Below are 15,637 nucleotides of genomic sequence, written 5' to 3' on the forward strand. Positions count from 1 at the left end.
AAATTGACTATGTCAACTGGCAACTGTGAGGGAAATAAATGGGGGATCCATAATCATGATTCCAACTCAGCTCCTCCTCGTGTGCCCTGGCTCCCGTCCAAGCCCTTGCTCATGTAAGGGATCAGGCCCAAACACATCTTCAGGGCACAAAATGCATCCAGAACGTCATCCTTCCTATGGAAGCGCTCTGATGTTAAGGACCCTCACCATCCAGTGATAGAATTTATCCTGTAAGCAGATTGTTTTGGGTTTGTTCCAGCATCCCTGGAGATATTATCTCACCACTTCATATACATCAGCAGATGAATTTTATGTGCTGACAGAAGGAGAAACCTGAATTCAACTTCTTCTTCCCCTGGTAGTTTCAGAGACTCTCTAATGTGCCCTACATCACAGAAATATTCTCAGTGCATGACAAGACAGGCTGATATGGAGTACATAACACCACTTGACTGGCACATGCTTCCCAGTCTAAGTGGCACGTTTTTCCTAGACCACAACGAACTTCTGACTCACTTTGTGCAAAGAGCTGAGAGATGGTTTTCCGATTGTCCTCCGATCCCTCAAATTCTCTCTCAGCAAGCTGCTTGTTGGCCGTCTCCATACGCTCTGCAGGATTTTTTTTAAGAGGAGAAACAACAAGAGAATGAAAAACTTTCAGAAATGCTCTTAGAACTCACTAAGTAAGTTGCATGTACTCTGAACATGTATAAAAACAAGTTCTATAAAAGGACTCATGGTTTTAAACAATCTGAAACAAAGAGTTGGATCAGAAACTGAAGGGGCAGTTACTTTCGCTACACTTACAGATGCTATTTAACTATTTCTGGAAACTATTTATCTATTGTGAAAATATTTGAGAGAATTCAAAGAAGGATGAAGCTAATAGAATTCTACAGAAATTTCTCTAAAAATCTATATATGTAGTGTTGTTGTAGCTGTGTTGGTACTGGATATTAGAGAGACTAGGTGAGTGAGATAATATATTTTACTGGACCAACTTCTGTTGGAGAGAGAGACTAGTTTTGAGCTTACACTGAGTTCTTCTTCAGGTCTCACTCACCAACAGAAGTAGGTCCAATAAAAGAGATTACCTCACCCACCTTGTCTCTACAAAGTTCTATAACATGTAAGAGTTTAGAAAACTTTTTTTTTTTTAAATCACAAGAGTGTTGAACCATCCTATGGAATTTTATACTAGGGATATAATTTTCTTTTAAATAATATAGGATGGCTCCAAAAACCTACAGAAAGGATACTATTTTTTTAAATCAACTTCCACAAGGATATGTAATTCTCTCACATCCCTCCAATAAATCTTCAGGGCAGAAGTTGGAAAACTAAAAGCATCTCTGATCTCTGATTACCTGACTTTTCAGAAAAATGAATAGCCCTAATGCAGTGGTCCCCAAACGTTTTAGGTCACCCCCCATCACTGTTCTCCCCCCTTCCGCCCATCCATATCCCCCACACACCCCCAGAGGGGGCGGGGAGCAGGGCCACGGTTGCGGCCAGGGGGCTGTGGTTGGGAGTAGGGCAGCGGCGGCTGAGTCTGGGCTGCGGTGGGTAGGAGCTGAGTCGGGAACAGCGGCTGGGAGCCAGGCGCCAAGGCCATGGGCTGAGGCCATGGCCCCAGCCAGGCCAGGGACCAAGGCTGGGAGTGGGGCCGCAGTGGCCAAGTTGGGAACAGCAGCTAAGAACCTGGGGCCAAGGTGGCAGCAGCCCGGGGGCCAAGACTGGGAGCGGGGCTGCGGCCAGGAGCAGGGCCCCGGTGGCCGAGGCTGGGAGTGGGGCCAGAGGCTGAGCTGGAAACTGTGGCTGGCAGCTGGGGCTAGCAGGCAAGGCCGGAGCCATGGCTGGGAGGCGGGGCCAAAGCAGAGCTCGGGGCAGAGTGGCACTACCTCCCCGCCCAGGCCCTGCCGCGCAACCCCAACGTTTCTCCTTGGCCCCCCAGTTTGGGGACTTCTGCCCTAATAGTAAGTACATCAACATTTGGGTCTTGAAACAGCAGAGCTCACAAAGGCTAGCTCAGTCTTTGGACATGTATATTAACTGCATAGGATATATTTGATTTGCTAGGAAAAGAGTTTATTTCTTACAAGCTTCTGTATGGCACCCCCTCCCCCCCACGGTAATGCTGCGCTCTATGGGGTAAGTCTATGCTGCGTTGTAAAACACACGCCGGTGAGTCTCACAGCGTAGGCTGTCAGACGCAGGCTCACACTACAGTGCTAAAAACAGCTGTGCAGAGGTTTGGTCTCTGGCTGGGGCTCAGGTTCAGAAGCCTAGGGATGGGGGAAGATTTCAGAACCCAAGCTCCAGCTGGAGATGCAGTCCAGGCTGTGAGAATGGCTGCTAGTGTGATTTTAAAACACAGTGTAGACATAACACATATGGCTTTAGACTGAGGCATAAAATATTTCCCCAAGTCACGTAGCTTTCAACAGTTAGAGACTATGAGGACAGTGACAGCAGATAACACATGGGGGGACCAGAAGGCATTTATAGAAAAGACTGAACAACTAGTTTAAATTATTCTGAGTTTATGTTTCTAAAACTACAGCCCGTGTTCTCCCTTTGAAAATTAAATGCTTAACCATTGCCAATCTAGGCATGAACACCATTCACTAACAGTCTCAACTCCCAGCCGCTGTACTGCTGTGACTTCTTACTAAGAGCCAGACACTACTAAGAAAATACAGACAGCGTCTTGCCCTGGAAGAGAAAGGGGAGTCTGAAGGAAGAGCTGCCTGGATTGATAAGGAATGTTGAGAACCTTCAGGAAAAGCAGATAGTTTGCCGTGTGTCCATCAGTGCAAGAGGCTCACTGGACAGGACATGAGTGTCAACATTTATAGGTTCACGTTGGCACTTGAATAAAATGTTTTTAGAATACAGCATGACAAATAGGCCCAGGATTATACCCTGGGATAAAGTTTTGGCTTTTTGGCTTTCTGTTTCCTTAATGATTAACAGGCTGGAAGTTAGATACTGCAGTAATCAACTGAATCTCACTTTTCTACACTCCCAGCACTTTGCTGACAACACCAGACAGTTGAGAATACCTGGAGTATCATGTCATGCTCTGTAAGCGCATCAGCCATAACAAGTGAATCACAAAAGAAAACACTCACCAGTAAGTACAAAAGCATTTTTTTTAATAGAAATTTTTAATTTTTTACCTCTCAAATCCCTGTTGAAATCATGAAGCCTGCGAATTTCTCCTTCCAGCTTGTTCCTCATAGCCTTTTCCAGGGCATCCCGCTTAGAGGAGGACTTCTCCAGGTTTTTATATGCTTCCGAAACTTGCTGAATTTCTGTTTCCAGCTGCAGAGTAAATTAAAGCATCCATTTTCTTTAGCATTAACAATACTTGGCACTTAAGTTGCAACTTTCTTCTGAGGTTCGCAAAGCGCTTTATTGAACAAAGATTTATTAAGCCTCAAGTGAGGTAAAGCATTATTATTACAGCCATAGTACAGGTGGGTAAAACTACAACACAAAGTGGTTGGTATGTAGCACAGGTCACACAAGGAATCAGTAGCACAGCTAGAAATAAAGAGCTGGAGTCCTGTCTCCCAGGTCCTTGCTCTTCATTAGAACAGTCAGTGCGTGGAAACTGTTACTTGAAAGGACAAAGGCCTTTTTGCAGGTGTTGATACTGGGGCCTGGGAGCAGGGGTACAACTAAACAGCAAAACTACCAAGAGCTTGGTCAAAAAGGAATTTAATGGAAGGACTTTGATGGACAGATGTAAAAAAAATAAAACCAAAGAACAAGCAAAGCAGAAAAATCAAATTATATTTAAAAACTTTAATACCAAACTGTAAATTACTGATGTGCTTTGCAGATTTGTATTTATTTATGGGATAACAATCCACCGCAGGCACTAAGCTCTTCTATTTTATATGTTGTACTTACAAATCTTCAATCTAATTAATGCATAACAATAATACCCAACTCATAGATGGAGATCTATTGATGAAAACACTAAGAGCTTTACAATGAAGGTCAGTATCATTATCCACATTTTACAGATGGGGAAACTGACACACAGAGAAGTGATGTGACTTGCTCAAGATCCACCAGCAAGCCAGTGGCAGAGCAGAAAATACAGCCCACGTCTCCTGAATCCCAGTTCAGTGTCCTATCCACTAAGCCACACAGCTGTGAAAAGAAACCAGTCTATTTGGTCAGTCGGTCATTTAACTTCAATTTAGAGAATCTTCAAGCTACAGTTGTTTAAACAGTAAAATGCAGCTTTCTCTATCTCCTCTCCCTCTCATTGCACAGCCTCTTGGTTTGATTTCTAAGCAGGGAATTGATCAACAGAGACAGCAGCCAATTCACTTCCAGTTCTCCAAAGCAAATGGGATCTCATGTCACTTTGGCATTAACAATCCACCAAGCAGCAGACCTCACCAGACCTCTTTTGGAAAGTAGTTGATTAGACAGGTGCGGGAAGGGAAGGGAGTTCCTTTATCCTTGTTATCAGGAAGCTGTCAAACCCTTTACTAAAACACTTCCCTCACTGGAACCTCCCTAAAAAGCGAACAAATCAATCTGGGCAGAAGTCAAGTTGGGAATAATCGGATGTGGAAAGAAATAGCGAACACAGGAACTCAGACACGGAATGAGAAACAAGAACAACTAGGTGAAAGTTGTAACAGCGAGGCACTTCAATGGTCTTGCAGGCTGTTCAGGGGTCAAAGTGCAGTTCAAAGCCCAAAAAGAGGTCTGCAGAGTCCTGAACTGCAGCCAGGCCTCCCCTTCTCTCTAAATCTGCAGGGTAAAGGGAAAGCTGACCAGCTGCAGGTTCAAACTGCTGGTGAATTCAGTAACCAACAAGCAATGTATAGGTGTTTGTTTATGAGAGGAGCACAACTGCAAACGCCTATTACTGACCATTCTTTTAAGAATGATAAACATACATGCCAGTTGGATGGCAAGGGCTGTCTCTCTTGCTTCGTACAGCAGGGACTGTCAAAGTAAGCAACCGTGAGGCTACTAGAATCACACAGAACTTGTGTTACGCTGGGGATTTAAGTGAATTTACAGCACCAGAGAGAAGTGCTGGTTTGACGGCCCTGTAAGGTCCAAACATCTATTTATCCAAAGAATGGAGCATACACAGCATGGGCAGCAGCTCTGCAAGCTTCTCTCACAACGCCCTGCCAGTCAGTTTTGGAGCGACCATTTGTGGGGCAAAAAGGTAGGTCAGTCCCCATGACCAACATAGTCTCTGGCCTATCTAATCTCAGGTATTTCTAGAAAACCCACAATCATCATATCTAAGCCTCCTCCAGACCTAATGGGAAGATCAAGCCTGCAGCAGCCTCAGCATTATTAGCACGGGCTTTAAGTAACTGAGCTAACCAGTCCAACAACCTGCCTCTCTGAGGCTGCCAAAACAAGGGTGCCAACTGGAAGTGGAACAGGCACAAATCGTCTATTAAGAAGAGAAGCGAGGCCCAGCTCATCACACACAGATCAACAAACGGCCAGCAGACGATAAAAGCTTAAGCACTACCAATGTGGGCAGGTTCTGAACTGGGCATGGAGAGGAAAGGCTCCAGAACAGAGAACCAATCCCTTGAACCATCCAGCCCACATTTGTTTTGTCGTCATTTTAACTACAGAGAATATTATACAAAGGACATGCTCAGTTCCATTCAAACACCCACCTTCTGTAACCTTGCCACTTTTTCATAGCACCCATCCAGCTCCTGCCGTAAGGATCGGTTCTCCTCGGACAGGATCTCGACCATCTGCTGGGCCCTGGAAACAATGGCAAAAGGATCTACTTGCATCTGCTGATAAGGAGAAGGTATCTGCTGAGCCCTTGGCATTAATGTGTAGGAATCTCCTTGCTGCTGCTGCTGCTGACCGATAATGGGCTGGCATAGTCGGTAGAGATCTCCCTGATGAACCTGGTTTGACAGGAACAACTGCTGGGTCCGTGGTAGAAAGCATGGATCTCCCTGATTTGGAGTTAGGGGTTGCTGATGCTGGGAAGGAGACAGTCTGGATGGTGGTGGAGACTGCAGTAAGGTCAAAGATCCCAGGGATGTTAAGGAGGAAGTTGGGCTGTGATGGTGAGGGGGTCTCTGCTGTAACTGCAGGTGTAGATCAGGGTTTTGCCTGCAAAACAGTAAGAGCAGGTTCAGCTGAAGCTCTGCAGAGCATCACACATCAACCAAACCATATGGCAAGGCACCGAACGCAAGTACATGGACAGCTGCTAATGTCAGGGCACAAGAGTTTAAATGCATTTTTCATACTTAACATATTTGCATTAAAGAAGCACTTCAAAACCAGCTGTGGGGAAAAAAATCCCAAACATAATGACTGTCCTAAGCTCGTGAGTACATTTTGTACAGAGATGGCATAAGAATTTACCTTGAGATCCACTCCGTCAACCACTCCATAATGACATTATTGTAATTCAGAATACATTGGCAATATATTTATTGTTATTAAAAACCAAATTTGCACTGTTGGAAAAAGAGGAATATTTTTATACGTGTTTACTTTTCTTCACTTTACATGGATAAAATATTAAACAGAGGGCAGTTGAACCAGTCCGGTACTGAACTATATAGACTCCATTACAAAGGTCCTGCCAACAAAGAATAGCCTTCTGCAATTCAAGATACAGATTTAAAAGGAGCAGGCTCTAGCCTCGTTTCTGACTGTGCCAGCTGCTCTTGGCTCAAGTACACTGAAATACCCACTGATGATCCACAGCACTGTCAGTGGAGAGATTCAGAAGGAGGTGAAAGGCAGCCTGACAGCTGGGATCAGAATTTGGGTCCAGAAGCTTCCTCAGTCCCTGCACAGCAAGTATTTTACAGCCCACCTCTGTGCCTCTATGACACGCTGTACCCCAGGTACACCCTTATGGTATGATTTGTAAATCATTCATGTTCGCCCTTACAGTGTAACTGGGTAGAGTCTGATGCAAAGCATGCCATGTAAGGTGGTTTTGGAATGCTCGTGCCATATTGAACATTATTGTTATGGTAGCATGTTCCCTGCAACGTCATACATATGTACAGATATGAAACTCTGCTGTGTCATATCCCCACGTGTGTCTCACATGGTTTGAACAGATGCAGACAGAACACAAGGCTGTGTTCCTCCCCCCACCCCGCCCCAGAGGCATGCATACAGGAACAATAGACTGGCCTAAGCACCTGACAGAACTTTGGCTCCAGGGGGAGATATCATGCCCAGGGCCGGATAGGGCCGATCACCTGACCACTGGGGAAACTTGTTAAAAGCTGAGGCCTCTTTGTCTCTTGGCTTTCCCCTGGAATCCATCTTGTAAGCAACACCAAAGACTGAGAATCTACCCACAGGGAGGAGGAGCCTGGTTGCGAGAGGCATTGCAACCAGCCTGTGTGGTAAACTGAATACAGACTAGCATATTAATCTTAGGTTAAGATGCGAGTTATCTTTTAGTTAATTGTGATTAACTCCTTGACTTATTAATAATCTGACTTAGAGTCACTTAAAATCTTACTGTAATCAATAAACTTATTTGTCTGTTTTATCTAAACCAGTGCATGTGGGTTGAGTGTGTGCAGGACCTCACTTAGAGTGACAGAGCTGGTGCATTATCAATTTCTTTGATAAACTGGCAAACAAGTGTAAATGAGCTTGCAGGGTGCAGTGTACAGCACTGGGGATCTATCCCATGAGAGGCTGGCTAAAGCACTCCTTCACTAGGCGAGGGACCAATTACATGCAGGAGGCTGGGCGTGGGCCGACCCACTCCTGGGTGGTTGACACAGCAAAGCAGGGTAAGTCGGGGCCCAGGAGTGAAGAATTGGGGTGACATGGCTACACACCAGCCCAGACTGCAGGGGGGAAGTCACAGCCTGATAAGCAGATGATGAGAGTCTGTTCCAGACCCATCTAAACAACTTTACCTCAAGCTGTAGCAGCTCATGCATTCAGCTCTGGAGGTCACCAGCTCACATCCTGGTGTGTTGGTCAAGATGGCTGTGGTCACCTAAGCACTTCACATGTCTAATAGGCTGCTCAGCCTTAGGGGAAGGCATTCCAGATCGCTTCCCTCCAGAGACTCCTGCTGGTTGCTGTATGGAAACAGCACTGCCAGCTTGCACCGACAGCCACGCCCAGCTCCGCAGGAAATACCCTCCTACTGTTGTGGGAAGGAACAAAGAACGAGGAAACTGGAGGATCCCTCTCTCCTCGCCACACCAGAAAAATGTCCCACATGCACACCTACCTCCTTTAAAAAGAAATTCAATTTGCGTTAGTTCTGAGGACACTTTTTATGTAGGAGTTTGGTTCTCTAAACAGTGTCCAATCACTTACTAAGAGTGATCCTCGTGTGGGTCCAGTTCGGCAATTTCCCATTCTGTTAAACTTTCCTGTTCTTCTACTGTAACTTCTTAACCCTTTGGCTGCTGCTCAAACTTACAAGTGGAATGCACTCGCAACCCTACAACAGGTGTGGCCAGGAAGAACATACCTGTTGTGCTGTTCTGCATTGCTGAATGTACCAAATATATCCAGTGGAATGCACCTAGTGGGCTGCTCTACTGAACGCGGCTGGGACGTTAGGCACTGCAGAGTTCCCCACGTACATCCTCACATTCCATCCAGCAAAATATGAATGGTTGCAAGAACTTAGGTGGATTAGAAGCTAAAGGGTTACATGAAATATTTGTCAGAGGATGCTAGAGCACTTAGAATGGGCCTTCCTGTACCGTACAAAGCTAATGCATCAACTTTTCATCCACATCCCAAAGAGGAAACATCTGCATTAATCACAATTAAGTGGCAAGATATTTTAGAGGTCATATATTCTGAACCTTTGCATGGGATATACCACCTCGGGATACATGTCCTGTGCCTTATTTAACATAAATACATGCCACTGTATCCAGCATGTGGCCCTTACTTTTTACTGGCCATCTTCTGGTCAAATCCACCCATTTACACGGGACAGGTTACATCTGTTTTTTCTCATTACTAGGACCATAGGTTAGAAATCCCTAATCTGGCTCTCGAATTCCCTAGCAGGCCAGCAAACTCAGCCAGAAAGGCAACTCACTGTCACTTCAGAAATACTAAGTACTGGTCTGGTTATTGTCCATTTCATTACTACCTTCTAATGAGGGTGGTATTTACTGCTTGGATAACAACATTATTTCAATGAATGCATTTCCCCAGAATTTCCCCAGGATACAGCATGTGGTTGTCAGGGGTAAGGGAAAGAAAGAGAAGATGTGCAATTAATTTCCTCAGGAATGTTCAGCTCAGATGCAGCATCTGGTTGTTTCTCTCCTGGGAGGTCACTATTTTCTACTTTTTTTTTTTTTTTTTTTAAACCCAGTAGTGGAGACAGGGGCAAAAAGGTCAAGTGACTTGCTCAAGGTCATTGCTTCAGTCAGGAGAGGAATCCTGAGTCTTCCTGACACCCAACCCTTTCCTCTAACCATAAAACCAAAAAGACGACATGGCCCCTAGCATTCCACCTTAAATGGCCACAAATGCCTCACAGAAACCTCTGAAAAAATATTCCAATTAGAGAAAATTCTGCAGATGAAGCTAATCTTGATTATTTTAATATATCACCAAGGAGAGTTACATGAAAAGCTAGAACTGTGCTTCTTCAGAATTCACTGGCTCCTGGAGTTTATACCCATGTGACATCATAATCCACTGTGATGTCATGATCACTGCCATAATAACCTTACTGTGATGCCAAACACAGCACTGTGTTAACCAACAGTGGTCCCATCAGTTTCTGCATGAATTTTCATTTAAAACCTTCCAGATGTGAACTGACAGAGTACTCATCTGTCCAAGTATGCAGTCAGACTGCCTGAAGCAATAACCAACACACACACACACAGGGTCAGCTATCTCCATTAATCTCAATGGTTTGTTAAATGTCACCATTATTTACTATTTCAATGCAGATCATTTTAGTGGAAGTATCTTGTTACTCTGCAATGGTGAGTAAAGTTTGGGAAGAGCATTATTCTCTCCACCGCTCATCGCCTGAAGCCTGAGGGCAGGTGAAGAAAAAGCAGCAGGAGATGTCAGTTCTGAAGGGACAAACCATTTTTGTGCATGTGTTCCTGAAAACAGCAATAATAAATATATTTCCAAGATTGCCAGTAGGCTGAGGGTCTCAGAGCTCACCAATGCTGCATCTCGCCTTTTAAAATTAGTCTGTTCTTGTGGTTCCAGCACTGACATAGGAGTCAGGATTCCTTAGTTCTCCTATCAGTTCTGACACTGGCTAGATGTATGATCTTGGGCAAGCCACGAATTCTAAATGGCTTTAGTGTCCCCGTTTGTAACATGGGAATAATACTAAAATGTTTGGAAATATATTGAACTTTCCACTTGAGGATAAGTTCAAACGGTTATTCAGTGCGGTCAACTCCTGCAATTTTCTCTTGTACGATTTGGTGTTTTTCACAAAGCCCCAGCTCCTGGATTCCTCTGATTATGTGAGAATTACAACTTTCACCTTATTTTAATATATGTTTCTAACCTCACAGTTATGGGGAAAAGCTTGAGAATATGACCTGAGTGGACCCTAGAGGCTAAGAAACAAGAAGAAAAATAAAATGAACTCAAAACATTTTGTGATTTCTTTTTGTGTTTGTTTTTAATTTCAGGATTTTTAAGCCAATCTCATTATGCTTGAGGTCCAACTCATTTTTTAAGCAGATGGGGCTGACAAGTTATTAATCAACTTAACAGGTATGTCACTCTGTGAAAGACTATGGCTATCTAGGTAACTTGCAGTTTTAAGAATAGCTTAAAATATAAATTTTTATTTACAGTTCTGCTCACTGCATGCTAGACATTATCAATACACAAGAAAAAGCTCACAATCTATGTACAATAATATATATATATATATTACACAGACATACACACACACATATACATATTAAATTTGCCCCAGTGTACAACTGAAAGACAAACTGTACTGGATGGAAACATCAGAAACACCAAGTGCAGAAGAAATCAGAGCAATAATTTTATCAAGTGTTTCCCAAATTGGGAAGACCAACTCCTAAGGTGCCTCTTCACTTTCAAGAATGAGAATTCCTGCTTCCTTTCCACTCCCTGGTGAATCTGTGCAGCCTACGACATGGATTGGTGCAGATTACATACTTGCATTTGTGGTTTTGCCACTAAAACGGTAAAGTAGGTATTTTAGCTGTGGGGGCTGAGAGGTCTGAAAATACAACATGGTAATAAGAACACCAAGCAAAACAATCTAGATTTCTGCATCAGAAGCCCTGAATGTTGCACGCACTGTACCACCAAAAATCATGCACAAGATCGCAAGGAGGAAATAAAGAGACCAGAAAAGGTGCCTGGCTCATTAAAAACTCTCCTTCTTCCCTTCCTCTCCCACATGTGTCATGCTCAAGCAGTTACACTTCCCCTTTCTCCCACAGCTCTCCCATCCCAAACTGGGAAACTCTAACCAGAAAGGAGCAGCCTTCACATGAAGTATTTTTGTTCTGCTTCCTATTCATACCTGAGTATCATCTTCTTTGATGCTGCTCAGGCAGCAGAGGGTAAAACAGCATGCCGAAATAATACTAATTATGGGCCTAATTCTGCAGTACTCGTTCATAAGTGCAGCCCCATTGAGGGCAACAGAAGTAGTCCTCCAAGCAAGAGCTCATGGATCAGGCCCTAAATGGAGCTGAAACTTGAATTATTCATCATAATGAACACTGAAGTGCAACAGGCAGATACTAGGGAGAGAATCAGGCCTGTGGAGCGTCACATTCATCTTACTTGTACTAAATTACTTTTAAAATTTCCAAAGGTGGCAAGTAATAACGTGGATATGTCAGCCCTAATCCCTGGCTAGCCCAATAGTGCCATGAAACCAACATCATTATGAACATATGCATGTTCCCAAACTACCACCACCCAGAAGCAGGTGAGGCAAACAGTTTGCCAACTGGGCTAAAATTACCACACCACCAACCATTCTTTTCCCAGACTCAAAAGGGTGAATCATGAGAATGCGCTGAATTCCCTAGAGTTTATCTTGCTCAACCAGTTTTAATTTAACTGGGTTGTTAGGTCACCCTCAAATTCCACTGAAAAATGAGGGGAAAACCCTCAGAACTGGGTGTGGTTTCAACAACAGAAAGAAAAGGTCTTTGTTTCCTTTATGTACAGTTTAAAAAAAATTTTTTTTTTTTAATCCCAACTGATCCTGACAAATAAATAGCCCCAGTTTATGGACAAGAGAGAATTTAGAAGATTTGCATCATTCCACCCTAAGCTGCAAAGCCATTCATTGCCTTCCTTAGCTCTCAGAACGTGTACCCCTTTTAAAGGTTATGTGCTTTTAAAATGCCCAATCCATTACACAGCTGCACCTTTAGAAGCACAGAACGTTTATTGTTTTAATGACAGTATGTTTGGGGGTGGGGGGAGGATTCTGCTATGCTGCTCTGTAATTTATGGATTAGGAGCTAAAAGTTTAGTCTTCTAATTGTTTCACCATTTCAGCAGTTGCTTCCAAAGGAAACCTCTGCCCTGTACAGCTATTCAGGTTAAAATGTAACCTCATTGGGTTCACAGTGCTTTGAAGACAAATTTAAGTTGCTTCCCTGCACTGGAAAACTTGCCAACTGAATAGCCTTCCCTCTGCATCCATCCTATTGGCCAGGATCCATCCAATACAGACAAACAGGCTGTTGATGTGGTTTCAAATACCTCTTTGTACCCAGAAAATAGGCTAAATCTCAGATACATATGATATTCACAGTGAGGGATCATCACTAAGGGTCTCTTGCCCGTTTCATCTTGCACAGAAATTTGTGGTCTTGCCTATGGATTTTGTGAGCCATTTGCAACCAACTTCTGCAGTTATTAGCCATATTTAAAAACAAAAAAAAACCCTCCTCCTTTCCTGGCCTTTTTATTATTTATTTAGACAGATCAAAGGGCTTTCTCACCAGGCCTGTATGCTGTAGAAAAGCATTTCAGATCACGAACAATGGTGAACGAAGCCTGAAAATAGCTTCCGATAGGGCTGGAAAGGTGCCAGACAGATTCAGAGTGTCCAAAGCTCTGAATCTATTCCAGAAATATTGGCTCTTCTCTTCCTCCCACCCCACTCTTTATACAGAAATACATACAGCCTCCCCCGCCTACTTTTGTAATACTTCACTGTCCTCATGTTGCTGCTTTAGAGCATTTTCCAGCCACAGAACAAGGCAAAAATCATTACACTGATGTCCACTAGCTTGAAACATTTTCAGAGGGTTTCTACTTGGTCTAAGAGAGAAATTTGATCCGCCATTGGCTGGGTCTTAAAGTTGGGCAGAACAAAAGAAAAGGTTGGATGGAGCCAGGTTGTATTCCAGTGTAATAAACTTGATCTGCTCCACCCACCAGGACATCAGTATTTGGCACAGATAGGATCCAGCTCCTGAACTAAAACAAACTAGAGCAGGTCAAGATCTCAATTAATCCAGGGAAAAATAATGGCTACTAAACAAACACGTCTGGGGTGATGCGCTTTCCCCTTTCCTAAGTGAACTGATATAAAAACATTAAGGTGTGGTCTATACCCTAAAAATCTGTTGTCCTAGCAGATCCAGTTAAAGCATGGCTTAGTCTTGCATGTTCATGCTACAGCTTTGCCTTTTTAGCAGAGCTGTTGCATGGCTCAGGAACCTGGTTAAAACTCCATGTGGACCCATCTATGCTGCAAGATCAAACTGTATTTTAAACAGCGTTTGGCCACTAGAGCAAGGCAACTAGGCCTCTAACACCATGGCCTATGGTCCTACCATGTCATATTTATAGCCTAATACAACAGAGATGGGATCTTCATTTGAACACAACCTGCATTGAGGGACTGAGTTTGGCCCAAACTTTGTGTCTGACAAAGTTAAAAACCACAAAGTTGGGCAGGTGACCAAGCAGTTAAGGGCTGCTTACCTGACTGATCCATATTCAGGAGGATGCTGATATCTCATCATAGGCCCATCAGATCTATTCTGCTGACTCATACGATGATCATTATAGAAATGTCCAGAGTCCTGTGGTTTGCAGTTCATGGGTGGTGCAGACATGTTTCTGTAAGGGTACTCTGGCGGTGGGCCTCTGTGCTCTATTGCTTTCATATTCGGCTGGGGAGGCGTGGGCCCTGAGTTTTTATAGAACTCATTGGAACCAGAGTTTTTGTACAGGTCGTTTGGCTGCTGGGGGGAAAGTGGAGCACTCGTGACAGGCGCATGGGCCTTGACACCGCTGGTGGCCAATGACAGCTGCATCAGCCTCTCACTAAGAGAACGAACGTGTCCTTGCTTGAGGTCCTTAAGTCCTTCGTCCTGATGGACTTTCCCAGGGTTCACGCGCTGAACCGTAGGCCGCCCTTCAGTCCTCATCTTTTGATTGGTTACCCCCGTTACATAAAACGCTGCCCCAACGCTAGCGTGCGGCTGGCCCCTGAAATACTGCGACTGGACTTTGGCTTCTTCGTACGTTGGGAGGTCTTCACTGTTCTGAAGTCTTGGAGAGAGCTGCTTCTCCATGATGCTATTGTCCACTTGAATCTCCTGGCCCTGGGGCTCTTGGCGGGCAGCATGAGTCACAAGCTGATGGTCCTGGGGGCTCAGCCCTTCGTTCTGAGACCCTGGGCTCCCACTGCTGTTGAAAGGGGGTGCATTTCCTGTGGCTTGGTGATGCAAGGCAAGGAGGTTGCGGTTGTCATTTGGGTTTCCGTATCTGAGCTGCTCCTGCAGCAGACGCTGTAAAACTGTCGTAGCTGTTTGCTCTTCTGAATTCCTCATCTCAAATTGTGGTGCCTTTGGGGGGGAATGCAAAAGCTGCCTTTGCCCTAAGGAGAGGAGACATGGTTAGCAGCTCTTGATTAGATCAAGGAAGGGATTATTTAGGAGCAATGGCTTGAAACTGAGGGAAAATATAAGTTAGATTAAAAGGGTTTTCATAACAATGAAGGTCATTAAGACCATTAGATACTGGAAGGGCCAGCCTGAGAAGGTGGCAAAGCCTCCACTGAGTGCAGGTGGCAGGGCTATGGACTAAATGCCCCCAACAGTCAGGCTGCTCACTGGCAAGAAGGAGACCTATAATTCACAATATGGTGGTAAAAATGCCGGAGCCCTGTCTACACTATACCCATTCCTGTCAATGGTGAATTACAGTTCCCATTTTTGCCATGTATACAAGGACCAAGAAGAGAAGCGGGAACTCAACATGTAACCTGCTCAATTTAAGAAGTAAACAAGAGGGACATCAAATACGTTATATGTTTAGAGGGAAGTAGGAGAATACTTTAAATGACCCAAGAGATGGGCAAACTAATGAACATCTGACTAGATATACAATATATATAGAAAGATGTATAATTTTTAGAGTAGCTGTAGGTTCGGGGGCAGATTTTAAAAGACAAGTCTCCCTTTTGCACCCACTACTATATACTGGTTTAAGTGATGTCATTTAGACATCTAACTTCCTGAAATGCAGCCACAGTAAAGTAGTTAGATATCTAAATCAGTGATTCCCAACCTGGCGTCCGCAACCTCCTTCGGGGCGGGAGAGGGGGTCTGTGAGGCTCCTGTAATACTGA

The 15,637-nt window shown here is 44.1% G+C and overlaps 1 protein-coding gene across 3 annotated transcripts in view; it reads right to left on the minus strand.

The window, feature by feature from the left end:
• Positions 1–15,637, minus strand: part of AMOT (angiomotin) — an 81,475-nt gene that overhangs the window by 30,251 nt on the left and 35,587 nt on the right. For all 3 annotated transcript variants that reach the window (XM_067548244.1, XM_067548246.1, XM_067548245.1), the window contains 4 exons: positions 13,984–14,884; positions 5,685–6,141; positions 3,183–3,327; positions 517–609 (listed from right to left, as the gene is read on the minus strand). In XM_067548244.1, the coding sequence (XP_067404345.1) occupies positions 517–609; positions 3,183–3,327; positions 5,685–6,141; positions 13,984–14,837 (1,549 nt within the window). In that variant the 5' untranslated portion in view covers positions 14,838–14,884. The remainder of the gene's footprint in view (positions 1–516; positions 610–3,182; positions 3,328–5,684; positions 6,142–13,983; positions 14,885–15,637) is intronic.

This window comes from Emydura macquarii, unplaced genomic scaffold (assembly GCF_026122565.2).
Source record: "Emydura macquarii macquarii isolate MOO-44397 ecotype Brisbane River unplaced genomic scaffold, CSIRO-AGI_Emac_v2 contig_1253, whole genome shotgun sequence".
Classification (NCBI taxonomy): Eukaryota; Metazoa; Chordata; order Testudines; family Chelidae; genus Emydura; species Emydura macquarii.